General features: G+C 37.7%; 1 protein-coding gene across 2 annotated transcripts in view; it reads left to right on the forward strand.

The window, feature by feature from the left end:
- Positions 1 to 347: 347 nt before the first annotated feature.
- The window catches only part of SLC7A1 (solute carrier family 7 member 1), a 36,628-nt gene continuing 10,441 nt past the window's right edge, over positions 348 to 26,534 (forward strand). The window contains exons 1-5 of one of the 2 annotated variants that reach the window (XM_039323617.1): positions 348 to 1,672; positions 16,733 to 17,116; positions 22,269 to 22,427; positions 23,665 to 23,818; positions 25,933 to 26,054. In XM_039323617.1, coding sequence (XP_039179551.1) covers positions 16,747 to 17,116; positions 22,269 to 22,427; positions 23,665 to 23,818; positions 25,933 to 26,054 — 805 coding nt within the window. In that variant the 5' untranslated portion in view covers positions 348 to 1,672; positions 16,733 to 16,746. Of the gene's footprint in view, positions 1,673 to 16,732; positions 17,117 to 22,268; positions 22,428 to 23,664; positions 23,819 to 25,932; positions 26,055 to 26,534 lie in introns of those variants that run through there. The other variant, XM_039323616.1, reaches the window with a different exon arrangement.

Here is a 26,534-nt window from a genome sequence, read left to right on the forward strand (position 1 = left end):
CACTTAAAAAACTAAGGAAGTTATTCTAACTTTTACCATCTGTAAGTGAAATGTGAGTGCATAATCCATATAATTTAATCATGTTTACATTCAGAATGCACCACAGCTCTAGTTTAAAATAGCTCTTTGGACTGAAGCTTTGTGTACACAACTACCAGGAAAAACACAACAGCTGTATACAGTACAGGGAAAAACCCAATAACAGAGACTCTTGTAGCACCCAAAATATTTCTTTTTCATCTTTCAAGTGCCACCTGAATCTTTGTTATGTCAGATTCAGACATTAATAGAAATGTTTTGTGCTCTACACAGCACATTCCATTGAAATTCAACTTTTACATTAAAGAGTTTTGTTCCTGTTTTATATGTTCTTGTTCCTGCATTACACGTGCATCTGGAAATATGTCCCATTGAACCTAAAAGGGTTTCCCCCCCGAAAAGTGATCATTATAGATTATTGCATTAATTTGTTGCCTTTATTAATTTGCCATTTTTTTCGGATTTTTATTTTGACTGCCTTATCCATTGTCGGGATTCTTAAAAAGGTCTCTAGTAGAAGATGGGGGCGGACCCTACGCAATCTGCGGGGTTTGTTTCCGTGATCCCAGATAACAAAGTCATTCAATAAATCCTAATTCAGGTAGATATAGGTTGGTGAAATGCACAATGTTACTGAAGAGTCGTATAAAAATTTTTTTTTAAAAAAATTAGGATGTCTTCCAGTTTGGAGACATTAAATACAGCATATCAGAATATATTTTAAATAATTTTCTCTTGCCCAAAGAATGGCTAAGCCATTCAAGGTTTAGGGGACAGTGTAGATGTCGGCGTCACCGAATCCGGCATTTTCCTCGGTGGGGATCATGGGAGTTGAAGTCCAAAACAATTGAAGAACTCCGGGCTAGGAAGGCTACGCTGTTTCCCATCCCTCCAGCTATTCTTTCTCACCGCGGACTCTCTGGCCTTATCGGAAGCTCTCCAAATTACGGCGCTCGAGAATAAGAAAAGGCGCTCGGCTTTGAAGTGGCTTCCGCCGCGTTTACAAGAGACAAGAACTGGCGCGTGTGAGGAAGGAGGCCCGAGCACAGCTGGGCTCGCCTTGCCCACAGCCACACCTTTAGGCGGGAATGCGGGCGGCGGAAAGCCCGTCGCGCGTGTCGGATCCCACCCGGGGTTTGTAGCCGCGTAGGCGTCTTCAGGGCCACGAGTCGGCCGTTGGGGTACTCCGGCACGTGCCTCCTTTTGTTTTTCAAATATTGCTCGGCGCTTTTGTTTTTCCCCGCGATGAACCAGCCAGAGGTGGAGAAAGAGGGAGGACGCAACTGAGTGGTTGTTACGAGCAACCATTCCCTCTGTGCCTTTTTTTTCTCCGCCCTCCTCAACCCTCAGGCTGGGTTTTTTTTTTTTTTGTTATTATAATTTCCCTCCCCTTCCTTCATTCACTACAGTCCAGAGTGAGAGGCGGAGTCACCACGCGTACCCGCGGGAGCGGTTGTAAGACCGCAACGCCGAGGGCGCCTGCTGTGAGCTTTTCGCCGCTGCCACAACTGAGCTCAGCGCGCGGCACGTCCCGCTTCGCTTCCCAACTCCGGGTCATCTTCAGTGTCCCTTTTCTTTTCCTCTCTTCTTTTCTACACCGGCTGTAGTAGAAATATCCCCGGATACGAGCTAGGTGAGTAGCCGATTACGCCCTGGCAAGGTTTCCTTGCTCTGCCCTTCCTTTCTCCTCTACCGTCTCCTGAGCCGGATGGCTTTCAGCCTTGCTGAGATGCCCTGAATGAGAGATCGCGGGGAGGGGGGCCGCGAGGAGGCAGACCATGCTAAAGAGAAAGCCGCGACAACATTCGGACCGCCCGCTTTCTCCGTGAGCCGGGGTCGCTAGACGGATACTCTTCAGCAATGGCTCCGGACGAATTTCCCCGAGCGGTTGCACCGATCGACGTGTGCTTCGGCGCTCAGCTACACGCCAGGCTGGGAGTCCATTTTGCAAGCAGCGTGGTGCATGATGCAATGTTTATAACGATAGGCGATGTGGAGGAGGACGGAAGCATGCGCCCTGCCTAGGTAGATCGGAGCACGCGGGCTAGCGAACGGATTGGATCGGCTTTCCGTTTTTCTCTCCTCCCGACCTTCTTAGGGCGCTTTCCAGGCGACCCCTTACAGGCTCAGATCATAGGCGCCAAGCGGCTAAGGCTAAGCTAATTGGGTTTAAGGGATGACACACGTCCTTCCTTAAATGGTCCTTTTTTCGGATCATGCAATGGCGGGGGGGGCGACGATTCTTTAAAGTGACTCATCACTTAAAATCCAACAACTGGACAGTTTCACACTTAATTTGACTTGGGTTGGTTTCAGTTCGGGATATTCCCCCTGATGCAATTGTAACCTACATATTAAATAAGATGGTTCTCCGTTTATTTATGGTAACGAAACTTGTGTTTGCCTTAGTAATCTATGGAAAGAATATAGGGTGGTTGCTCAGTATATCGTTAATGGCTGTTTTATGAATCGGACTTTTTTTTTCCTGCCTCCTCTTTCTTGTGATCTATGAACTGGACACAAACAATCGCTCTAAAACATTATATATTTTCTAGGCAAATTACACATAAAGTTCCAAAACTGGTTTCAGTGTCGTATCTCCTGCAGTGAAAATTGTGACTTTGAAAGGAATGATGACTCCTTTGCTTAAGTTTGCCCTGGAAGTTATATTGTTATAATATAAAGAGATTGTCCCCCTGCTCCCCATCACTCTAAATAGCTGCCAACATAACAAGGACTTACCGTATGTTAGGTATTCTGCAACCACGAATTTCAACAGTGATCATTGTCCTGGTGACCCTCCATTGATTCTGGCTATGTGAACCACATTTGGACATGAAAACATGTTTCCACCCTTGTGGGGGACTGATCTTTAATGAACCATGTGTGAGTACTTAGGTTTCAAATGACTTAGCTTGTTGTAGACTGTCCAGTCTTTCTAGATTTTGTCCAGGCTGGATGACTGGCTAATAATTCATTATTTTTTTTTGTAATGGGGAGAGGAAATTAAAATTCTCTGAAGGTTGGAGCTATTAAAGTTATAGGAGAGGAAAGGTTTGGTTTCATTCACTTCCTGTTCCCCTTGGGTGGAGGGTGTGGTGGAAGAAAAAAAGGTAGAAGAGAGGGTATGCCAGAGGAGTGCCATGTTGAAACTGCTGTACTATCCTGACTTTTATCTTTGAAGATTGGCAGAGTGTATTTCTAAGTAATCCTCTTCTCTGGGTGTAGAAGAACCAGGGAACTAGAAGTAACCTGAGTTATAGTGAGGGAACTGTATGCCACTCAAAGTTAGTTTATGATTAGAGCAATCTATAAGCTGTATAAAATCAAACCAAGTGGGTAATTCAACTGCAAACTGATTGCAAGCTTTTCTGGTTAGCCAAGAACAATTTATTTTGCACAAATCCAAACATTGCACACATTGTTAGTTGAAAGTAGTTTGGTTTACTGTTTTGGCTCCCTTAGAAGTCATCATTTGTCTGATTTGCACACAACAGCCTGCAATCTATTTTTAGGACTTTAAAATCTTTTTTTAATGTATGATAGGAAGATAGAAATGTGCAACGCAAACAGGTAACAACAGGTTATGTATATTATGTCTGACCCTGCCAGTAAAATGAACTGACATTAAAGTTTTGTCATTCTTTGATTGACTTTATTTGATTCTGAAACTGAAGAAAATAAAAAGGTAAGTAAGGGTAAATAAATAAAGAATGAAATTAACACATGTGTGAACTGGAACAAATGAATGCAGACTTTGATGCTTTTACTTCTGCAATTATGGTTTTGTAATTATGTGTAATTATCTGAAAATAAGCTCTCGGCTTTGTTTAAGCTTGCCTTTTGAAGTATTTTGTCTATTGTTACGGCTAATTCATGCTTTTTCTCATTTATGGAATTAATGTACAGTAGTACATTGTAGTTTTCACTGCAATCTCATTGATCTGCAAGGTTCATATAAAGCATAGACCAGGGGTAGGCAACCCAAAACACTTAAAGAGCCACTTGGACCGGTTTCCCACCAAAAACAAAACACTGGGAGCCGCAAAACCCTTTTGATATCTAAAATGAAGATAACACTGCATATATCCTTTTTTACCTTTATTATAGGTGTGTGTTTGTGTGTGTGTGTGTGTATATATATATATATATATATGTATGTGTATATATATATATATACACACACACACATACACACACATACATATACACACACACAGGTAAAAAAGGATATATGCAGTGTTATCTTCATTTTAGATGTCAAAAGGGTCTCTCTCTCTCTCTCTCCCTCCCTATCTGCCCTTGGTCTGCCACTCCTCTTCCCCCCTCTATTTCTTTCTCTCTCTCTCTCTTTCTGCCACTCCTCTTCCCCCCTCTATTTCTTTCTCTCTCTCTCTCTCTCCCTCCCTCCCTCCCTCTCTCTCTCTTTCTCCCCCCCCCTCCTATCTGCTGCTCACCTGGCAAGCTTCAAGCTGTTGTCCAGCAAGCTCAGGGGTAGGCAACCTCGTCTCTTTTATGACTCATGGACTTCAACTCCCAGAATTCCTGAGTCAGCCTAGCTGGGCTAGCTAGCTCTCTCCTGCGCTTCCTGCTTCCTGCAGAGACGCAGCAAAGGGAGGAGCTCTGCCCAGTAAGCTTTTCAGCTCCTCGGAAAACACTATGAATGCACTCTCTTTTACACACACACACACACACACACACACACAGAGCAGAGAGAGAGAGAGAGCGAGAAGTGCAATTGCCTCTGTCTCTGTCTCTCTCTGCAAAGGCAGAGGAGGCTGGGAGCCACAGGGGAAGGCTCAAAGAGCCGCATGCGGCTCCGGAGCCGCAGGTTGCCGACCTGTGGCATAGACTATGATGCAAAATTGCTGCAACGGTCATCTACTGAGGTATAGTGATCATATCTAAAGGTGAGCTTTCTGTTACTATTGAAAAATATATGCTGTCTACAGAGGAATAATCAGACTTTCATTTATTTGGTGTTAATATGAATCTGTTCTCAGGTAGAAGGTGTCAGAAGAAAAGTAAAAAAATAAAACAGAAAAATTGGGTGATACTTTGGCAACATGCAGACACAAGCATGCAGCTACATTAGAATTTTTAGAATGATTTGATAGGAGAAACAGCATTGCTGCTTACTAAGCTTTGATGCCCTAGGCCAGGGCCTTTGCCTAAAGCTGGTCCTGAACAGCTGTTATGACCTACAGTCACACTTTCAATATTCCAGTATAAAAAGTTCCCTTTCTGTTTGGACAGAATGAACTGTGACAAGATAAATTGAAGTTTTAGTTTTCATTTTCTTTGTAATTAGCTTCTTAGCATTTTATGAAAGTGACTTTTTCAATACATAATTAGGTACCCACAATAGTTCTTGCTGTATAAAACTACATGAATGCAACTTATTGCAATTTGCTATCCTGTTCTACTTATGTATTTTTCATTATGCCTTCATTCCCCTGAGAATTGCTTTCTTTCTTTATGGAAATCACTTGTATGCCTTCTTAATAAGTAAAAAATAGAAAATGGGATATATCTTCTTATCATGTACTATAATTTGTAGCATTAATGCTCCTATATATAGTGAACTTGTTTTACTGCATATGGAGTTGTAGTTACAAATTTGTATCCTTTGGAAATAATCCTAACCATGTGCTGTCCTGGCCATATAGTGATTTCATGCCCTTTATTAGCTTTAGCACAGATATCAGTTGTGATGTTCTTTGGTAGGATCCTGTTTAGACTACGGTAGTATATTGCAAGACCCAAAATAGGTTATTTAAATTACCAACTGAGCGGTTTCTACTATAACAGGTCTATACTTCATCAAATTTAGTAGCATCCATTTCCACACCCTTTTAAGTGCTAGTTTTAACTTGTACTGGTATGCAAAATGTAGCATATTAAAAATGGGTGCCAAGCTGGGTTTTGGCCTGTCTTTGTGAGAGGCTTTAAGATTCATCAATATCTTTTAGCTAAGGATTTATATATGCCAATTTGAAGATATCCTTTTATGTTAACTAATGATGTGATGCGTTGTCAGGTAAGTATTTGTAGTTATCAACTGTTCCATAGAAATAATGTTTAATTTAACGAACAAACATCATAATTCCCTTTTATTAAATTCTGTGGGTTTTTTGATTGTAGAGCAGATTTGAAAGGTTAAGAGCTTGTTTAACAGATTTGGAAGTTTAACAGAATTCTCACAAAATGACTAGTAAGGATAATGTGATCAACATAAATATTAAAGCAGATCCTACACCTTGTTTCCTTAACTAAAGCTGTCTACCAGTTTGGTTTGCTTTTGTCTTTTTACTAGACAGATGGGCATACTTAGAAACAAAGCTGTGGGCCTCAGCCATTGACTTTAAGAAAATGATTTCCCAGTAGAAACTCCCAATAGCATCTAAAACATGCTACCTTTCCATTAAAAAATAATCTAGAAAAAGTACTAGATCAGGCCTGAACCCTGGCGAGCATCAAGGGAGGTGTCATATCGAAATCATACTAGTTAGTGAATAGATTTCATCTAAAGTTTGTGCAGGGTAGACCAAACAAAATATGCTGTTTAGACATTTTAGTCTAGTTTAATGTGGCTACAATCAAGCTTGCACTCTGGTACTATGTACCCGGACAATCATCTTTGCTCTGAACTTCCAGTGTTTGTAGCTGCAGACAGTAGTCGGCAGTCTTCCCTCACCTCCTGTCTTCCAGATATGCTTGGAGTTTCCAGAACTCCTGAGAATTCTGTACTGTATTTCAGGAAGCAATTATAGTGGAGATAGTGACATGTTTAATGCTTTAAAATCTACAGGGGGATGGTAACTTAACATTTATACACTCAATTAGTTTCTCAAAGCATCATAAGGAAAATTACTCAAGTATGATTGTTACTGATTTGTACCTAGAATAGATATCAAGACTAAAGGTATAAAAGATGAACTGTAGCAGTTCTGATAGTATTCTGTTTTAGGGGAGATACATGTCACTCCATGGCTTTCAACATCAACAACTGATGTGCCAACAGCAACAGTTGTGTTCAGGCTATACTGTTTTCAGGATAGGGAGTAAGCTAGCCTAGGCTGTTTTTGTTTAGTTGTGCCAAAGAACAGTTTTATCTCAGGAAGAGTGGAGTAAAAGAAATAATAACTAATGGGTAAATTCGGAGAATATAATAATGACAAGTAATTGAGCCTTGTAGACTTTATAAACGGGCACAGGTTATACAGTTCAGTGTGGTGAAAAGAACACTGACGGAAGATATGGTATGAGATACATAAAAAGATGATCAGGAACTAAAAGCATTAAATCTAGGACCAGATTTTGTTGAATACAGGGAAAAACTTCATTATCATAAGATCTGCACAGCTGTTAAACTATCTATAGATTACTCATTACAGTTGTTTTCCATCTCTGAAGACTTTTATGAAAATGTTAGGCAACTACATCTCAAGGATAGTTTAATTGGTTTCCCTTTTCATTATAGATGGTTGTACTATAAATATTAAATTTGTTCTTAGATTTCACACCTCATTATAATTGTCATTTGCATGCAAAAGGTTTCAGATTTAATCCTAGTCATTTTCTGGAATGACTAAAATCACAGAGAGCTGCTGTCAATTGGGATAAACACTCTTCAGCTGGATGAATGACTGCACAGCTTCCTGTGTTCTCCTAAGCCAGTCTTCTCCAACTTAGATGCTTGCCTGATATTTGGACATTAGTTCCAAATGTTCTGTGCTAGCAACTTTTCTGTAAATTCTAGGTATTGGTCTACATATTTGGACACCAGCATTGGGAAGGCAGTCATAAGTAATAAAAAACCTTAGTCCTTTAGGTTTATACTGTACACTTTTTTAGTTCAAATTTCAGGGGTAGCTTTGCTTATAATAACTATGCAATCAATAAGTTGTTAATTAACCATAGCTTTAAAAGAGGACTTTTTTATGTCTGAGGTCTAACACAGTCCATTGATTTAAAGTTATTATTGCTAATTAAAGTTAGTGTGCAAAAAACATGGACTGATTTTAGGATTAATGCTAGAGCAGAATAGTGAGGAATTAGCCAAGTATTTAAACTTTTTCTTTTATCATAGCAATATAGAGAATTTACTCTGGTTGCAATAATGTCAGAGTACTCCAGAATTCCCTGCCTCTCTAGTTTAGGAACATAAACCCACCTGTATTAGAAAGATACATTCAACTTGCAAAATGATGCCAACTTTTTCTTATAGTTTAATCTTGTTAAGAGATTGAGCTATAAGGCATTTTACAGTGTCTGCATTAAAAAAGGGTCTTTTTAGAACAAAGAAATAGTTTTTCTTAGTATATTACTTTATATAATTTTTCTAGAGTATTTGTTCATACTGGCACAGCGTGTATGGGTTTGTAAAGTATGTTTCTGGTTTCATAGCCTTCAGTTCTGGCTTGCTACTAATCACAGTTTCTCTCAGTAGAGAGTTTGGGTGTGTTGACAATGCTTCCTTCCTGAACCTTGTAAAGAAGCAATGGGTGGAAACTGATCAAGGAGAGAAGCAACCTAGAACTAAGGAGAAACTTCCTGACAGTGAGAACAATTAACCAGTGGAACAACCTGCCTCCAGAAGTGGTGAATGCCCCAACACTGGACGTTTTTAAGAAGAGACTGGACAGCCATTTGTCCGAAATGGTGTAGGGTTTCCTGCCTGAGCTGGGGGTTGGACTAGATGACCTCCAAGGTCCCTTCCAACTTTATTATTAAAAGTCTGTAGTTGTAGCATGATACCATGTGGTTTGAAGAAACTGAAAAGTTGCGGGATTAATTTTTTCCTGAAAAATGCATTAGTATGCAAGGCTGGCAGACAAGAGTCCCTCATAGTTACTACTTTTGGATATTTGGTGCATAAAAAAAGCTTGTCAAATGCTAGAACAGTGTTTGTCAACCTTTTTGTATCTTAACTTCCACAAATCTTCCTGATGAAGAACTGGGTCCCATCCTAATAAAAACAAGAAGCCCTCTTTTCCCAAGAAGGACGATTATGTTTTCAGGCATTTTTTTAATCTATATTTACTTCCTTCCCATATTTGGGTAGACTGGGGTGTTTAAAAAAAAAACCACTCAATATCTATATCAAAATATGGGTATGTATGTATGTATGTATATCTCTATCTATCTATCTATATCTCTATCTATCTATCTATCTATCTATCTATCTATCTATCTATCTATCTATCTATCTATCTATCTAGGCAATTTGGAAATAAACCTCCATTTGGTTATCAATGACAGACACAGAACTTTTAATATACCGTATTTTTCGGTGTATAAGTCGACTTTCTAAAGCATGGAAATCGGCGCTGAAGTCAGGGGTCGTCTTATACGCCAAGTCGTCTTATACACCAGAAATTACGGTAGTTTCCGGCGTATAAGACGACTTTCTAGGCATGGAAATCGGCGCTGAAGTCGAGGGTCATCTTATATGCCGAGTCCTATACACTGGAAAATACGGTACACATTAGAAAACTACAACATTACATTACTTTTTGACATAATTGCCATTCAAATTGAGACACTTATCATAACATCTTACAAGGTTTGAAATTCCTTAGTAGTAGCTCGATGCCAAATCTGGGCTATGGGGGGGGGGTGATCAAAAACATCCCAATGGAACTGCTTCAAAAGTTCTTGGGTGCGTCTAGCAGTGTGCGGGCGAGCATTATCGTGAACCAGCACTACACCGGAAGTCAGCATGCCCCAACGCTTGTTATGGATGGCTTGTCTTGAATTTTCATAATGTTTCACAGTAGACTTTTAAAGTGATGGTTGAATCAGGCTCCAAGAACTTCACTAGCAGTACTCCTTTGGCATCTTCCATTGGCGGGATTTTCTATGGCACTAGTTGGAGCCTAGGAAGTTGAGTCCATCCAGTAGATCAGGGGTAGGCAACCTTGGCTGGTTCAGGAATTCTGGGAGGTGAAGTCCAGGAGTTATAAAAGAGCCAACGTTTGCCTATCCCTGCACTAGACATAACTTTTCATGCCTGGGCAAGTGGTAATTAAGATTTCAGCTGGTGGAAAAGCATCTTGCCAAATGTCTGACAACTTTTTCTCTGTTCACTCTGCTCTATTCCTTCTGATTTGGGTACAAACCTAATTGAGCCAGCCATTTGTTCTATTATTTAGATCCATAAAGTTCTGAGTCACTGTTAGTAATAAATTGAAAAACATTTTAACTTTGGATTATTCAAATAATATGGATGTTTAATAAGCCATGAAGATAAATTAAATTGGATTGTCTTGAAGATTGGTTTAAATTTCTTCAGGATTTGTAAACTTTAGCCACAGGATAGAAGAAATAACTGAAGAGATATCATTGCGATATCTTACCAGATACAGTAATTGTCCTGGAGATGTCTATTTTTGCAGGGTGGTTCTTAAGGGCTTTCATAGGACTTTTTAACATAGTTAAAGGACTTTTAACACATTAAGGACTTTTTAACATTGATGCCATCAGGTTTATCACCTGCTCCTTTCCCATAAGGGCATGTATCTTTTGTTGCATATGTGGGCATGAGGGAAATTCTCCATTCACCTCTCCAGATATAAGCTTGAAATTGTTAGGGTAGCCCAAGAGCTCAGAGTGGAGGGAGGGGACCATGGGAAGAAAGTTTGTTTTGCCTCTAAGTACATTTTTCCCCTACACATAAACTAGTATTATGTGTAGAAATTACAGCATTTCTGTATCATCCCACTCTGAAGCAGACTCTCTTGTTCTGTGCCCAGAATTTCTTCACAAGTAGATAGTTAAAAAGCAGAGGTAGAATCACATTCTTTAGTATCTTAGAACTCAATCCAGTGGGAGCCCAAAGCTCAGAGAATTATTTGATTAATGTGTCCAATTAATTAATGAGAAAATCCATCACAGTCTAGGAAGGAAAATTGAGGCACCTGGATTTCTTTCAAGCTATGGATCCACATCTCCAAATCTCAACCATACTCTCTAAAATCAGAAGTGACATTTAACAACAACAACAATAAAAAGAGTTGGAAGGGACCTTGGAGCTCTTCTAGTCCAACCCCCTGCTCAGGCAGGAAACCCTACCCCATTTCCGACAAATGGCTGTCCAGTCTCTTCTTAAAAACTTCCAGTGTTGGAGCATTTACTGCTTCTGGAGGCAGGCTGTTCCACTGATTAATTGTTCTAACTGTCAGGAAATTTCTCCTTGGTTCTAGATTGCTTCTCTCTTTGATTAGTTTCTATCCATTGCTTCTTGTCCTGCCTCCAGGTGCTTTGGACTTTTAAACTTGATAGTCCCAGGTTGCTTCATTTTGGAGCTGCTAGAAAGGCTGGACTTACTTCAGCAATTATTTATATTTTCTGAGAACATTTGTGCAGATGATAGACTGAATAGAAAAAGTCCCCAGTGCTCTTCCCCCATGCTCTTCCCCCAGCTGTTCATACAGCTGAACAGAGAGCTGGAATTCCCTGCATATTGAAGATTTAAGTACTGCTGCAGATTTAAGTACTAACCTTGTGCTTTTGTTTTTTTCTTCCTGCGAGAGAAAGAGGAATGGGGTCCGGGAAGCTGTTTTCTCTATTTTATTTTGACCAACCAAAAAAAGTTGCCTTCTGTTGAGCAATTGCCTTTAACTGACAGAATTGAAGGATTTTACTCTGCAGCTAATATTACCTTTTAGTAATTTATGTTGCATAGGAACTGCAACAAGAGGTCCTCAGCTTACAATCAGAGTAGAAAATTTGTTAAACAATGCAATTGTTAAGTGAGGCATTATGTGACCAAGCCCAATTTCTCTACGTTTTTTTTTTCCGAATGAATCACCTACAATCATTAAAGGAGGCATCACATGTCTTCAACTTGTGACTTCTGCCAGCTTCCCCATTGACTTTGCTCCTTGAAAGCCGCTTGGAAAGTTGCAAACGTGACGTGACTACAGGATGCTACAAGTGTTGTAAGCCAGTCGCCAAACACTCTTGCAATCACATGACTGTTGGATATTCTGACAGTCATAAGTATGAAGACCAGTCATAAATCACTTTTTTCAGCTCTTAACGGTTCCTAAATACATAGTTGTTAAGGGAGGACTACCTGTATTTACATATAATTCACGCTATAACTTTCTCTCGCATTTGTTGTTTCTGCATTGGTGAATTTACAGTATGAAGCTTCTTATGAACTTTTTTGGCGTAAAGTGTCTTTTACAAAGAAAGATTATGAAAATTGTTAGGCATAGGAGACTCATGGATTTAGCTCATTATCTCTAGCATGTTAGTATACTCAGAAACATATATACTTACTATACCAATATTGTAGAGGAAGCTTTTCTGATAAAAAGAAATCTAAAAAAATCCATTCCATTCTTTCTACTACTACAGAGTTTTTAAATCCAACTCCACAAATTATGCCTTATTACCCTTCTTTTAAGGCAGCAGTTCTCAACCTATGGGTCGCGACCCCATTTGGGGTTGATCGACCATTTTTCGGGGGTTGCCAAAGAAGGCGATCCGCCATTTCCTCCCCTCAGGGGGCGCCGGCGCGCATGGGGGGGCGCCGCACATGGGGGGGCGCCGCGCATGGGGGGCCCACCCCCATGCGCGCTGCGCATGCGCAGAGCGTTTGTGTGACGGGGGTCGCCGTCACACAAACGTTGAGAACCGCTGTTTTAAGGCATTCCACACAGAAAGTGAAACCATCTCTGCTTTAGAAACAGCAACCTTATTCTGCCTTCCAATTTTGGCTTATTTATTTTATGTACACTGCTCTGGACACAGAATGTGGTAGAGATGTTATTAAAAGTATAGTTTGTTCAGAAGGTGTCAGCAAAAAAAAACAGGGACTGTGAAAGGATTGCACATAAGTTATTAATTCAGTTTGCTGTCTGAGCTCTGGGTTCTTGTTTGGGGTTTCTACCATATTTTTGCATCTTTTAAGTCAATGAGAGTTTTAGTGGTTTTAGACTATATTCCTTTATACTCAGGCTCTGCCACAGAATATAGAGTAGGAAAAAACCCAAAATTTATATTAGAGTGTAGAATTATGTAAGTTAAAGGCAATAATCCCATTAATATAAGGAACACGATAGTGAAAATTGAAAGAACTGGGTTAGTGGAATAACTCATCCCATCCAGTTCAACCCAAAACAGATTGAAATGGTTAAAGAACTAAGAACATTCATCCCAAAGTAAGCTTACTTTCTAGCATATATTCCCATCTCCAGGAAATCAAATTTATGAAAGGGGATAGAATTGTGTCTGGTCAGTGCTTGGTGGTGCTAGCCAAATTTATTTTCTGGGAAGCATGCTCTCCTCTGTTTTTTATGAATTCCTACACATAATTGCTATTGTTGGCACACAGATCCTGTGTTTGATTGTTTTGGTCAGCATGCTGGGTAGGATACCTCATTCATCTAAAGCACGGGTGTTAAACTCGCCACGTCACATGACATGTTGCGATGTATTGTGACTTTTTTTGCATTGCTGGAGCTGGGGTGGGCACGGCCTCCATATGATGCAACCGGCCCACGGACCGGTAGTTTGCCATCCCTGATCTAAGTATTTGATACAGTGCTTGATCAATAGAGCAGCATAGGCAGCTGAGAGGGTTAGTTTTTGAATTGCAGCATTTATAGCAATTCCACTTCATTTGAATTAACTAACTCAAAAATGGATATATATATATTAATTTTGCACTAATGGGAGTTTTCAATAAACATTTTATTTGTTACTTGTATGCAAATTAAGTTTACTTTTTATTTTTGTTCATTTTTTGGCTAAAAACTGATTCTTTCAAAGATCAGCTTTTAAAAATCTTTGATCGTCATTGGAAAAATGTATTTTTATTTATTAAATTAATGATATAGATGATAATGTACAAGCTTTCAATCTTTTCAAAGTTATACTCTGTTTTATCTAAATTTGTAAATATTACAGTATGCATACAACATTTACAGAATGCAAATGTGCTTGTTAATGTACATGTAAGTATTATTTAACATTTGGTGAAAAAAAAATCTTTCTTGCCCCTTGTTTTATTTTTTTAATTAAAGTTTTGATCAGGTGCAAGTTGCTTTTCATTTTTCTTAGACGTGAAGCATACTGTTGAACTTTTGTTAAAATGGGTGGAACTAGAGGTGTGCTTAACTACAAAAAAATGCCTTTCTTGCATTTATTAAGTAACTGCAGATTAAAGATAAATCTGTGTGTAGGTGATGTTACCATAGTAAATGTGTTTGATCAACAAATTTGAATTCTGATATTGTTGCTTGCAGTAGTTGTATTAAAATACAGTAACTTTGGAAACACACGGCACTGCATTGTGTCTGATAATGTTGCAGAAGGAAGCCACTATGTTTAAGCAATGATGCAATATGAGTGGTTTATTGCAATTCTGCAGTAATAAAAGAGCTTTGGAAGAAAATATGATTAGAGTTATCTCAAAACTGAAAGCTTGCTGCAAGGTAGGTGGGGGAGAAACTTGGTTAGAGAAAAGAAAACAAAAGTTGCCATAGGTTTCTTGAGAGCGTTATGTTTTGGAAAGGCTTAGATGGTTTTAGATGTACTTCAAAAGATCTGAGAATAAGAACAGTGGAAGAATGATGTCTGTCTGTGGTCTACAGAGATTTAATAGTCAGGTGACTTTAACCAAACAACATATGGGAGAGAAACCTAATTCCTGTTACAGCATTCGTGCATCATGCAGATAATAAATGGTTGAAACCATCTATGTAAAAACAGCAATAACAGCAAGGAAGATAAAAAATAACCTTAAACTGCAAAATAATGTATCACTTTGATTATGCTTTCTTTGTAAATGTTACTGACGAAATTCTATTCAGATTTGCTCCTTGTTAGAGAGTAGTTTTGGCTATCCCCTAATCATTTTGATTGTTCTTTTCTGGTTTCTGTATTAATAATTATGCAAATCATTCCATATACATTTACATCACAATTTTACTTTTGTCAATTTTACTTCTATTTTGTTCCAAATAATTCCCAACATAGACTTTCCTTTTTTTTTATAGCCACTGCATACTAGACTGACATTTTCACTGATATGTTTTCATTAGGTCTCTCAAGATTGCTTTCCTGACCAGTGATTCCAACTCTGCTAAAGAATACATGAGCTTGCACTTCAAGCCAAAGTTTACCCTGGATTGCTTTTGCTATTTTAAGGCCCATTCACCCATTTCATTTTGGATCTCTCCACAATCCCTTTTTTGATCTGATTTAACTGGAGCAATTTGAAATAATCAGCAAACTTGCCACCTCATTGCTCATCTCCTATTCCGAGGGTGTTTATAAATGAACTTAAAAGACTGATCCATGTGATATCCCTTTTATACAACTCTCCTTTGTGAAAACTGTATTACTAATCTCTGCTTCCTGTTCTTTGATGATCACAAATCCATGAGATGGCTTGTCCTCTTATGACATTGCTTCTATATTTGCCCTGAAGATTTGAATAAGGAGCTTTTGTTGGAGACATTCACATATCAAATCATTCTTGTTTCATTCTTGTTTACAAACATACTGTACATAACAGTTTTTTTTTATTTTTCTTCCCTCCATTTTACTCAGATTGAATGTGAAACCAACTGGTTTATAATTTCCTGAATCTACCCTCTTTTTAAAATTTAGAATTATATTCTGATTACATAACAATATATTTTGCTAAGGGTCTACTTTTAATAATTATTTGCTGCCTCCAATGCTATAAGAGCCATGGTGAATGATAATCATGATTTAATAAGTGGAACAGTTGTTTTACTAAGGTTTATCCCACCAATTCTGGCTATAAAATTAATGTTGCCCAGTTCTAATGGTATGTAGGACTTTCAAAAATGTGGTGGGGGAACATGCTACATGCTAAGTCTAGGACTGAGTCCTAGTATTGGGAGGAAGTGAAGGAGCCTACAGGAAGTGCTTTGGGGCTTTAATAAATTGGCATGTAATGTATGCTTTGAATAATGAAAAAAAAAATCTGTACAGCTATTTCCTATGTTTCCTAATATAGGAACAGCTTATTTAAATAAGTATTTCAAAAGAATCCATTTCTTAGAAAAACTTCAAAGGCTTTTGCTTTTCCTCATCTACTTCCTTCTTAAAATTCTGAGAATTTGGGGAACTCAGAAGAAGAAGGGAAGTAGTTTTCTTTTTTTATGAGTTGTGGAATTCTGATCACACAGATCAGAAGGACAAATTTCCCCCTTCTCCTTTGTCTCCTGTTGCTAGAATAAAAGCTGAAAAATTATTGTTTATTTTTATTGCTCCAGATGTAGCAATATTGAGCTCATAATCCACAAATTGTACTTCTTAAAGGAAGTACTGACATTGAAAATTGAAAGTCTAGTCTTATCCTTCCCTATATTACAATTTATGTCTATTTGTAAGGCTACTGGAAGAAGGACTAAATTATTAATTAAACACACGTATGCTTCCCTATTAAGCACCTTTTTGTTCAGCTTGAGGATCAAAAGGCTAGGCAGATAATTGAACCACCATATTAATACTGCCATTGCTATCTGAAAGCAAGGAAACATTAGAATGTGAATATTGTGAATTATGCATTACAGTTGGATGTAATATGTACATGACAGATAATATTAGGGTAGTTCCTACCATGTGACAAAACTATTTGCAGAAGTAGCTTAGCTTTGCCTATCCAATGATGTTGATTCAGTTATATTTTCTAATTTTACAGGTTCAGTTGAGAAAATGTCTTGCCAGAAAGTTATCCATTTTGGGCAGCAGTTGTTTCGTCGGAAAGTGGTAGACTGTACAAGCAACGACAGCCGGCTCTCACGGTGCCTCAACACATTTGACTTGGTTGCCCTTGGAGTAGGCAGCACTCTTGGGGCAGGGGTTTATGTTCTTGCTGGAGCAGTGGCACAAGAAAATGCAGGACCTGCCATTGTCATTTCCTTTCTGATTGCAGCTCTGGCTTCTGTGCTGGCTGGACTTTGCTATGGAGAATTTGGTGCTAGAGTTCCAAAGACTGGATCAGCATATCTCTATAGTTATGTGACTGTCGGTGAGCTGTTGGCATTCATTACTGGCTGGAACCTCATTCTTTCTTATGTCATTGGTGGGTATTCCTTTGTTATCATTGGTCCATTTAATCAAGAACAGGTTTAGATCTGTGAAATATTGCATTGTGCATTGTGCTCTGTCATAATAAAGCTACCTTTTAAACTTCAGAACAACTTAATATGATCATCACAAAACCATATTATTTGGGTTGAGAATACTGGCTAACAAGAGCAGTACTTTGAAAGGAATGGTTCTTTTAAAGTTTCAGCCGCAAGGTGGGAATAGAGTGATGTATAAAATAAATAGAGGCAAAATATGTGGGCCTTCTGAAGGGGTGAGTTGTGGAGATTAAAAAAGTATATGTTCATTATTATTACAGTATTATTTTAGAAGTACCTAAAAATATGTTGATTTGCTATATTTCAATGGAGCAATTTTAGGGAGAGGTCCGTGCAAGAGGGTGAGCTCTCATTACTTGCCCCAGCTCTTGCCCACCTAGGAGTTCAAAAGCATGCAAATAGATTAATAAGTACCACTTCGATGGGAAGGTAACAGCGTTCCATATGCCTTTGGGTGTAGCCATGTTGGCCACATGACCATGGAAATTATCTTTGGACAATGTTGACTCCCTTGGCCAAAAAATGGAGAGGAGCACGGTGCCCTAGAGCAGGGCTTTTCACCTTTTTCACCCATTGTACCACTTTTAGGATATGGCAATATCCAAGTACCACCAGTCGCCCAGCAAGGTGTCAAAAACTTGATGACCCCCCCCCCAAAAGGAAAAAAGTGATAAAGTACAGGTAGTCCTCGACTTACAACAGTTCACTTAGTGACTGTTCGAAGTTACAATGGCACTGAAAAAAGTGTCCCTCAAGGCACAGCTGAGCAAGACACCTGCCTGCCCATCCGGCAGCGCTCTTCTTCCTGTCCAAGGTTTTCATTGTTGTGAGCATTTCTGTTGAGGATTGGCAGCTGGGTGGGGGGGGGGGAGTTTGGTTTTTGTTCCCCCCATCTACTGGGTGGTTGCAGCAGGTTTTGGTCACTTCACATTACCCTGGGACACTGTGACCGTCATAAATATGAATCAGTTGCCAAGTATCTGAATGTAAATCACAAGACCCTGGAGATGCTGCAACATTCCAGGTGATCAGTGCTTCTTCTGGGCTCAGCAGAAGTGCCAGGATCAGTGCTGCTTTCCAGCTGATTGGTGCTTTTTCAGGGCTCAGCAGAAGCACCAGGATCAGCGCTGAGCTACAGCTGGAGCCTGGCTCTGATCCGCTGAGCCCTGACAGCCCCGAAGAAGCGCTGATCCTGGAGCTTCCACTGAGCCCTGACAGCCCTGCAGCTCCAGCCGTCTTTCGCTCAGGTTTGTGCGGTGCTACCACCAGTTCAGCTTATTCCCCTCCCCCGCTACTTTTCTAGGATGGTCACGTACCACCTGCCAGGTGCCAATGTACCACAGGTGGTACCTGTACACAGGTGGTACCCATACCACTGGTTGAAAAGCCCTGCCCTAGAGTTGGACACGACTGACAGGGAAACTGTTACCTTTTTGCCAGCACTCACAAAAATGGGGCTGAAAATAATTGATTCCTCACAGTGAGAGGAACTGTTAACCAGAAGAAGAATTAGGGGTCAAGGCTATTTCTTATACTGAAACAGTAGAGAGATGTAGACCTTTTCAAAAGAGACAGACTTCATTTCTTCTGCATCAAAAAAGAGAGCAAATGAACAAACACTTTGCCAATAAGTATCTAATTTGAAAGTGGAATTCTTGCTGGAATTTTTGTGTAGTGACGTTGATTTTCCTTCCAGTAAGTACTAGAGCTCTTAGGTACTCTTTCTTTTGAATAACTATTTTGATTGTATGATAAACACGAAAAAGGGAATACCTGTTGTTTAAATCTTTTCTGATGTGTATGATGGAATGCTAGGCATTAGGATTTAATCTTATTGCATATGTCTGACAAATGCTGATGAACGTTAAGATCCCCTTTTGTCGATAAATGTTTGAAGGGAAAATTACATCTAGACCACTTCCTCTTTATTGCTTAAATTGGTAATCATTGCTATCTAACCAGATGTAACAGCTATTTGGTGGATTGGATATATGCAAACAAATGTACACAGCTCGTATATATAGCTGTATTGATCATTTCAAATGCTTTAATGTTTCCTTAACTGTAACTTAAAAGCTGTCTACATTGATTAAAATTATGAAGTTTGCAGTCAAACACTGAAAAAGAAAATAGTGGGATGGGGCATTGCATTAGTGTACTAAAAGTGAGGTAAAGCAGAGATAAATAGCAGCCCTTTCTAAATCAAAGCTTTTTTTTAAACACAGAGTTCAAGGGAAAGATGGATCTCTAACTTGGGATTAATATTATAAAAGATTTAATTGCAGTGAGGGTCTTGCTGGAAAGCAAAACTAGACTTCTTACAAGACTGTTTATAGGAAACACTGCAAATTTATTTTGTCTTTTACTCTTTTTGTCAATTACAGAAGTAGTATATCAAAAATGAGAAGAAACATGATTTAGGTATAGATTCAGAAATCAGACCATGTGCTATATGTAGCCCTATATTCTTCTCTTTTTAACACATGATTAAACACAGAATCTCAGATTACGTGTAATAACTTTCCATGTTAGCAAAAGATACTGTATCTACCAGGTTGGTAATAATGAATACATTTAATAAATAAAAATAAACAACAAAATCACTGTGTGGCTTCTAGTAGCTCCAGTTTCTGATAACTCTGTTTCTTTATGTGTATGAAATGGCAAATTCCAATTAATTAAATTATAGATGGATAGTGCCTATCTGGCCCCAAGACGGCTTCTAGTTTTCTAATTACTGAAGTTCCATGAGATTGTTAGCAGTCTTATGTGAACTCTTATAAGATTTAAAAAATGTTAACTTTTTTTCAGATCTGTGCCCGACCTCTGATTAAAATTTGGGGCAAATATAAATTTTGTGGACTCTGAATTGGAAGATGATTTAATCATCATTTGATCAAAAGTGATATAGCATATATTCAAGCAAAAGGCACGTGCGTATTTTGAATAATGAGATAGGAAGTTATTGTTTCAGCCAGATCATAGAGTTATACCATGGTATTTTAAGTGCAAGAGTTGGTGAAGGGATAATAAAATGTAGAATTAATTCAAATGTAGAATTAATTAAATTAATAGGAAATTAAGAGCTCTTACATGTAAGAAGCATGAAAGATAAATATAATCAGAAACATTTTGGTGAAAGTTGATAAAGATTTATTTTTTAAAAAATAAAAATAAAAATTAGTGCCCTTAAGGAAATGTTCTGTATGTTTTGTTTTTCTTAATTTAGACCTTTTTTTAAAAAAATGAAACACAATAATACATTTATCAGTTTAGCAACTAACTGTGGATGAAAATCTGCTTAAAACAATTTTATTGGCTGTGAGTGAACTAATAGCTGGACAATATTTATCTTTGGTGGAATCCACATTTTGTAGAATAATTTTTCAACAGGCTGTTCCTGTAGCAAATATTTAATTATTTATTTTTTGGGTAGGAGAGTAAAGAAATAGTGGTTCATGTTTTTCTGTGATAAAAGAAAAGAAGCACAGCATGAATTTGTTTAAAGTTGGAATTTGTTCCAAAATAAGTAGGAGTGGTTGAATAGGAAGGGTTTGGAAGGGAATGTAGGTTGAACTTCAAAAGTTCTATATTTATTTACAACTACTTGGTGTTTGCATAAAGAATTTCCTTGCTTTGTATGCATTTATAGAATTAGCATCCCCTGATTTTGTTGATCAGAACATGGCCCCCGTGAATCATTTTATATTGCTTTCCAGAAAAAAAAAATCACTGTTAGGCAGCTGTTTCAGGTATAAAATCAATTATGGAGAATTCCTCTTGAGGTCCAATGCCTTCAAGGGGTAGCTTAGAGAAGATGGCTTTTACACTGTATAAGTACACAAGAAGCTCCCTCTCCAGTCTTGTACGCCTCAGATGTAGACTGAACCTTAGTTCCAATTATCCCCAGTTACCATTGCTTCTCTAGACTTGGCTTGTAAATTACCTCCCTTGTCTTTTATTCAAAGTGCAACTGAACTTGTTGGACCACATTGTTTTCTTCCTTAAACCAGGAGATAACTTATTTTCATTTTGATTAAAATGCTGAATTTTAATCATCACACAATAAATACGTTTTACTTGTCACAAAATAAATGAGTGGGATTTGAATGATTTTCTAAGGATTTGATGGTGAGATGGGCACCAAAAATGTATTAAATAATAATAATTAATAGTAATATATCAAAGTTGTTCAATTTGACAAAGGAAGTGGAACGAATGCATTACATGTTATACATAAATGGTGAAAACTAGAGGTAGTAGATGAATTTGTATTGGTAGATATTTAGTGAAAATGGAAAAACTAAGAAAAATTAGATACCCAAAAGCTTGTAAAAAAGAAATGGCTGTCATAGGGTAATACAGAATTGATCACCTTGTTTTGGAAAGAGCATTATGACTTGCCAAGTTTTGTGCTCTGAGGCAGATAAATGGATTTTGGTAATACCTCTTTGATTTAAATGTTTAGTTGCAAAATTTGCAGAACACTGGCCTATAAAATATCCAACAGGGAACACCCCCGTCATGGTCACTTCTGAAGATACAACAGTCCTGTGGATTTGTATGAGTAACCCCTGTTCTTACGATACAGGCTAGGGACCAGGGGAGTAGTTGGAAAGAAGTAACACACATTTTCGAAAAAATTGTCTTCCATTCCTGTTCAGCCTGATTTTAAAATCTCTAGAAGATTCAGTGAACTTGTTAACAAAACTCTTCAACAGCAGTTGCACAATTCTGTTTGGTGCTATTAAGGATATGTCAGAAGCCAACATATCTCTTGCTGATTGGGTTGTAGGACAAAAACACAGCACCTTTTAAATATTTTTTTTTTTTAAATGAGATGGGGCAAAAATATTTTAGTCTGTTTGGGACATCTATCCCTTTGTGATTAGATATATCAAGGCATCTGAGACTCCAATTTCAAACTGGTCGCCTTTTATATATGTATTTTTACATGTTTTATAAATTACTTGGCATTTTTTTGTTTTGTTTTGCATAAACTTGTTCACTTCAGATGAAATAGTGCCATATGTATGTCAATGGATATAATGTTATAAAGAGGTAGCTTTCATTTTTATTCTCATACAGGGACATCAAGTGTAGGCAGAGCTTGGAGTGCAACATTTGATGAGCTTATAGGCGAACATATTGAGAAGTTCTTTAGTCGCTACATGTCTATGAATGCTCCTGGTGTTCTAGCAAAATACCCAGATGTCTTTTCTGTTTTCATTATACTAATCCTAACAGGTGAGAGAAATAAATAAATATTATTTGGGATGGGCATTTTGTGGTGCTTTTGAACCCTTATTTTGCAGGGAAAATGAACAGACTTATTTATTTTGCCATTTTTAAAAAGCTTTTTTATTTGCTGGATCAGGTTGTCCTTCAGTTGCAGAGATAGGTTTCCTTTTTGCTACCGTTTAAAGTTATTTATGTGTGCATGTAGATACAAGCTGGAAAGTATTGAACATTCTAGCTGTATTTTTTTCTTGTAATAAAAACTGTGATTAAAGATTACCTTTAGAATGGGCTTTGAAACTTCTCATTTTTTCACTTGTGACCTAAGAAGCAATGTATATGTTATTAAATCTAAAGGGAGTTAGATTTAAAATCCAGAATTACTTTTGATGTTTACCTCAAAGGCTCCAATGTAAATACTCAGTACAGAATTTTCTGATTACGTGCTTCTCAGATGTCATGCAAGATACTTTCCAGTTGCTTAGCAACTCTGACCATCTAACATAAGGCTCTGTTTTCTGAAAACCAATGAGAAAGTTACTCAGTCTTATTTCTATACTTGCCAAATCTTCTTTCAGATCTGAAAGATTTTTCCTAATTCTTATTCCCCATATCTGTTACATTCCTTTGTAAAACAGCTTGAAAGCTTGTTGAGTCTCATTCCTGTGTGAGACATCACCCAACAGCTAGCAATAGAGATTTCCATGACTGACCCAGAACATGTCTAGGCACCTTGTTAAAAATTATGTATGCTTAAAAATATTCCTGAATACAATATCATAGATTGATAGTTTGGATCAGAACCATACATTGGTATTCTGATCATGTAAGAGGTGCACTTTATAAATACTGAATCATGTTACTGAAATAATTGGCAACTGGAAATTTTTAAGTCATTACAAAGGTCGTCCATGGCCAAATTCACAACACAGCCAAACAATAGCTTTGTTGTTATAAAAATATTTTGGATATGCATAATCTAAAACATAAAATTAGTAGGAAAGGGACCATATTTTGGCACTTAAAGTATTACTACAGAATCTGAATGAAAGTTTTGAATAATTTCCTTTCCTCACCTCTCTTTCAAAAAATTGTTTAAGGAGCTAGCAGCTAAGAAGTATGTTGGTAATAGTCTTTTCAAAACTAAATTGGGAAATGTTGAAGCAATTCTTTCCAAGAATATATTTTTTCTTGTTGATGTTGATTAAACAGTTATAATACAATTATCCACTGTAAATTTTTTTAGGACTTCTGACTTTTGGCGTGAAAGAATCTGCAATGGTTAACAAAGTGTTCACTTGTATCAATGTCCTCGTCTTGTGCTTTGTGATGGTGTCAGGTTTTGTGAAAGGCTCAATAAAAAACTGGCAGATCCCAGAAAATCTCTCACTTTCGGAGAAGTATGTTGGTTTTTATTTTTTATATATACATATCTGAAATAATATATGCGTTCATAGCTTTTGTTTAGCACACATTGACTGTGTATCAGATATGAAAATAAGAGAAGTGGACAGTTTGTAACACATCAGGTGGTTGATGGAAACTGAAATTCAGTACTATACAATTGCTTATTAACTGATTGTTCAATTAACAAAAATCAGTCTCTCATGGCTGGTGCTAGGCTGCCTATGGTTTGTACATATGCTCCTCTTTGAATCATAAGTGGTTCAAAGCTCAGCTAGCTGCAATAAGCTTTCACTATATTCTGTTGCGGTGGATAGAAATTAATTGTCTACCTGAATATATTTTCATGAGTAGTGCTTCTGTTGCAAATAAGATAAGAAAGAACAGCTGCTCCAGAGTGGACAGACTTACCCAACTTAACTGTAGTCAGGTGTTTGGGATTATAGCTTTTTCACCATTCCATCTAGAATCAGTGCCACTGTAGATGCAGCCTAATGTGAATTAGCAAAATTGTGGTTATTTATAGGCTTCATGTGTATGTTCAAATTACATTTAAAATCAAAGAAGACTACAGTGTGTGGAGCTGCCCATTTTTTTCACTTAATGTTATATAGATCTTACAGAGTTTGTGACTAGCAGATGGAAAATCATGCTCTGTTCATGCTTGCAAAAACTTCCCCCGTAGAAAGAAGTTTCTGTACTAAGAAGAATAAAATATTTGAAATGTCACTACTGCTTTGCAACATTGAGTTCCTTCCTTATTACCTCCTAAGCAACATAGTGAGAGTTTTTCACCACACAGAGGGGCTTTTGTTAGTCCTGATTAAATATACTAAAGTTTGAAAGCTAGGAAGGTTGCCTCTTTTTGTGGTTGATCTAAGAGAAAAGCTATAATGCCTCTGCCCCGAGTCCCTGCACTTTTTAGACACTCAGTCCATAGGCTGTTGCCAATATTTAGCAAGTAAATTATAATTGACAGATTTAAGACCTGTTAAGGAAAGAGGCAATGGAAGGAATCAAGTTAGGAGAAAGAAGTACACATAACTTGAGAAATGTGTTCTAGTTATGCCTACTTTCTTCTTTGGCAGTATCCACTTTTCTCCTTGCCTTGTCCTCTTGTTCCTAAGAATTGGCATTTGTTTGTTGACTCCCAAAAGGGAATCTAGAAGGCAGCAAGTCTTTTTCCCTTTTTAATCAACTTAATCTTGAAAGTGCTTCAAGACCTTGTTGTTTTTGCAGAATAGAACAATTTGCATGGACCTTTATATAATACAAGACATTTTATATAATAAAACCTTGACTCTACTTGGAAACAATAAAAAGAAATTTAAAAAGAGAAGTAATAAAACCTTGGAACCAAATGGGTCAGCAAGTTTGTATTGTTCTTTGGGCATAGTCGTGGAAAAATTGCCTGGCTAAACTTCGGAGTACATTTTATACAGATTAAAAGCACAAACTAAAACAATTAAGATTTTAGTGAACCACTGTGTATGAATTTTAAATTGAACTAAATAACTCTGCCTCTAAACAGAGGTCTGTATCTCTGAAATACAGATAGCAGTTACAAGATTAGATTATTCTTTTGATTTACAAAGCTGAAACTCTCCTTTCCTCCCCTCCCCTGTCTACCCAGAATCTAATGACAGCATGCACAGGGCTTCTTATTGTTACTTAATTCAAATGGTTAATTTTTGAAACCATAATCATTCCACTTGTTCCATACTCTGAAAATGGTTTTGAAACCAAACTATAAAAATTAAAAAATATAAATAAGAGTGCTGCCCACTCCTATTTATATTTACAGTACACAAAAATAGATCCTATTGATTTTGATGAGTGTTTTTATATACACTTGGATTATTACAGATTTATATTAATATGCTCAAATCTAGAGAGCCATTTATTTGTGCAGTTGTTTAATGGAGGTGCAAATGAGTCCTGGGAGGCTGTTATACATAAATTAAATGTATAATATAGTAGCCATTTAGTATTGGTAAATCTTGATGAATCAGCTCTATTCTGAATTTGTCCTGTTGAATTTTCATAGTTGCAAGATATTCTTGGAATTGGGTAATCAGAATCACTTCTGATTTCTTACTGCTTCTTCTAGTTCCACAAAGAATCTGCAGCATGGCGTTGGTGGGTTTATGCCATATGGTTTTTCTGGAGTTCTTTCAGGAGCAGCTACCTGCTTTTATGCATTTGTGGGATTCGACTGCATTGCCACCACAGGTAAGGTAACAAAAAAATAAATATATATTTTTTAAAATAATAATTTTTACTCTTAGTTGGGCCTTCTTTGTGTACTACTCAGGAGACCCTGAGCCATTTTTTCCATTCTTCTGCAGGTTCATCTCTGAAAATAGTTCCTGCAGCTCTGAATGATGTTTCTTCTTTTCAGCATGAAATATATTATATTTACATACAGATCAGAATCTAATTAGATTCTTGGAGAAGGGATTCTGTGTTTTAAGACATAAACAGTAGAAGGTACTTGTGGAACCTGACCTTGCATCAGAATATTAATTTTAGCCGTATTTGAATAAGTCAGTGGTTCTCAACCTTTCTAATGCGTGACCCCATAATACAGTTCCCCATGTTGTGGTGACCCCCAAGTGGGTGTGGCCACCAATAAGAGGGAGTAGGACAGCTAGGGAAAAGGGAAAAAAATGGCGGACAGTGTGGTTTGGCGACCTCCGTGAAATGGTCATT

The sequence above is a fragment of the Crotalus tigris genome, unplaced genomic scaffold (assembly GCF_016545835.1).
Source record: "Crotalus tigris isolate CLP2741 ecotype Arizona unplaced genomic scaffold, ASM1654583v1 scf7180000024280.1573445, whole genome shotgun sequence".
In the NCBI taxonomy this organism is placed as follows: domain Eukaryota; kingdom Metazoa; phylum Chordata; class Lepidosauria; order Squamata; family Viperidae; genus Crotalus; species Crotalus tigris.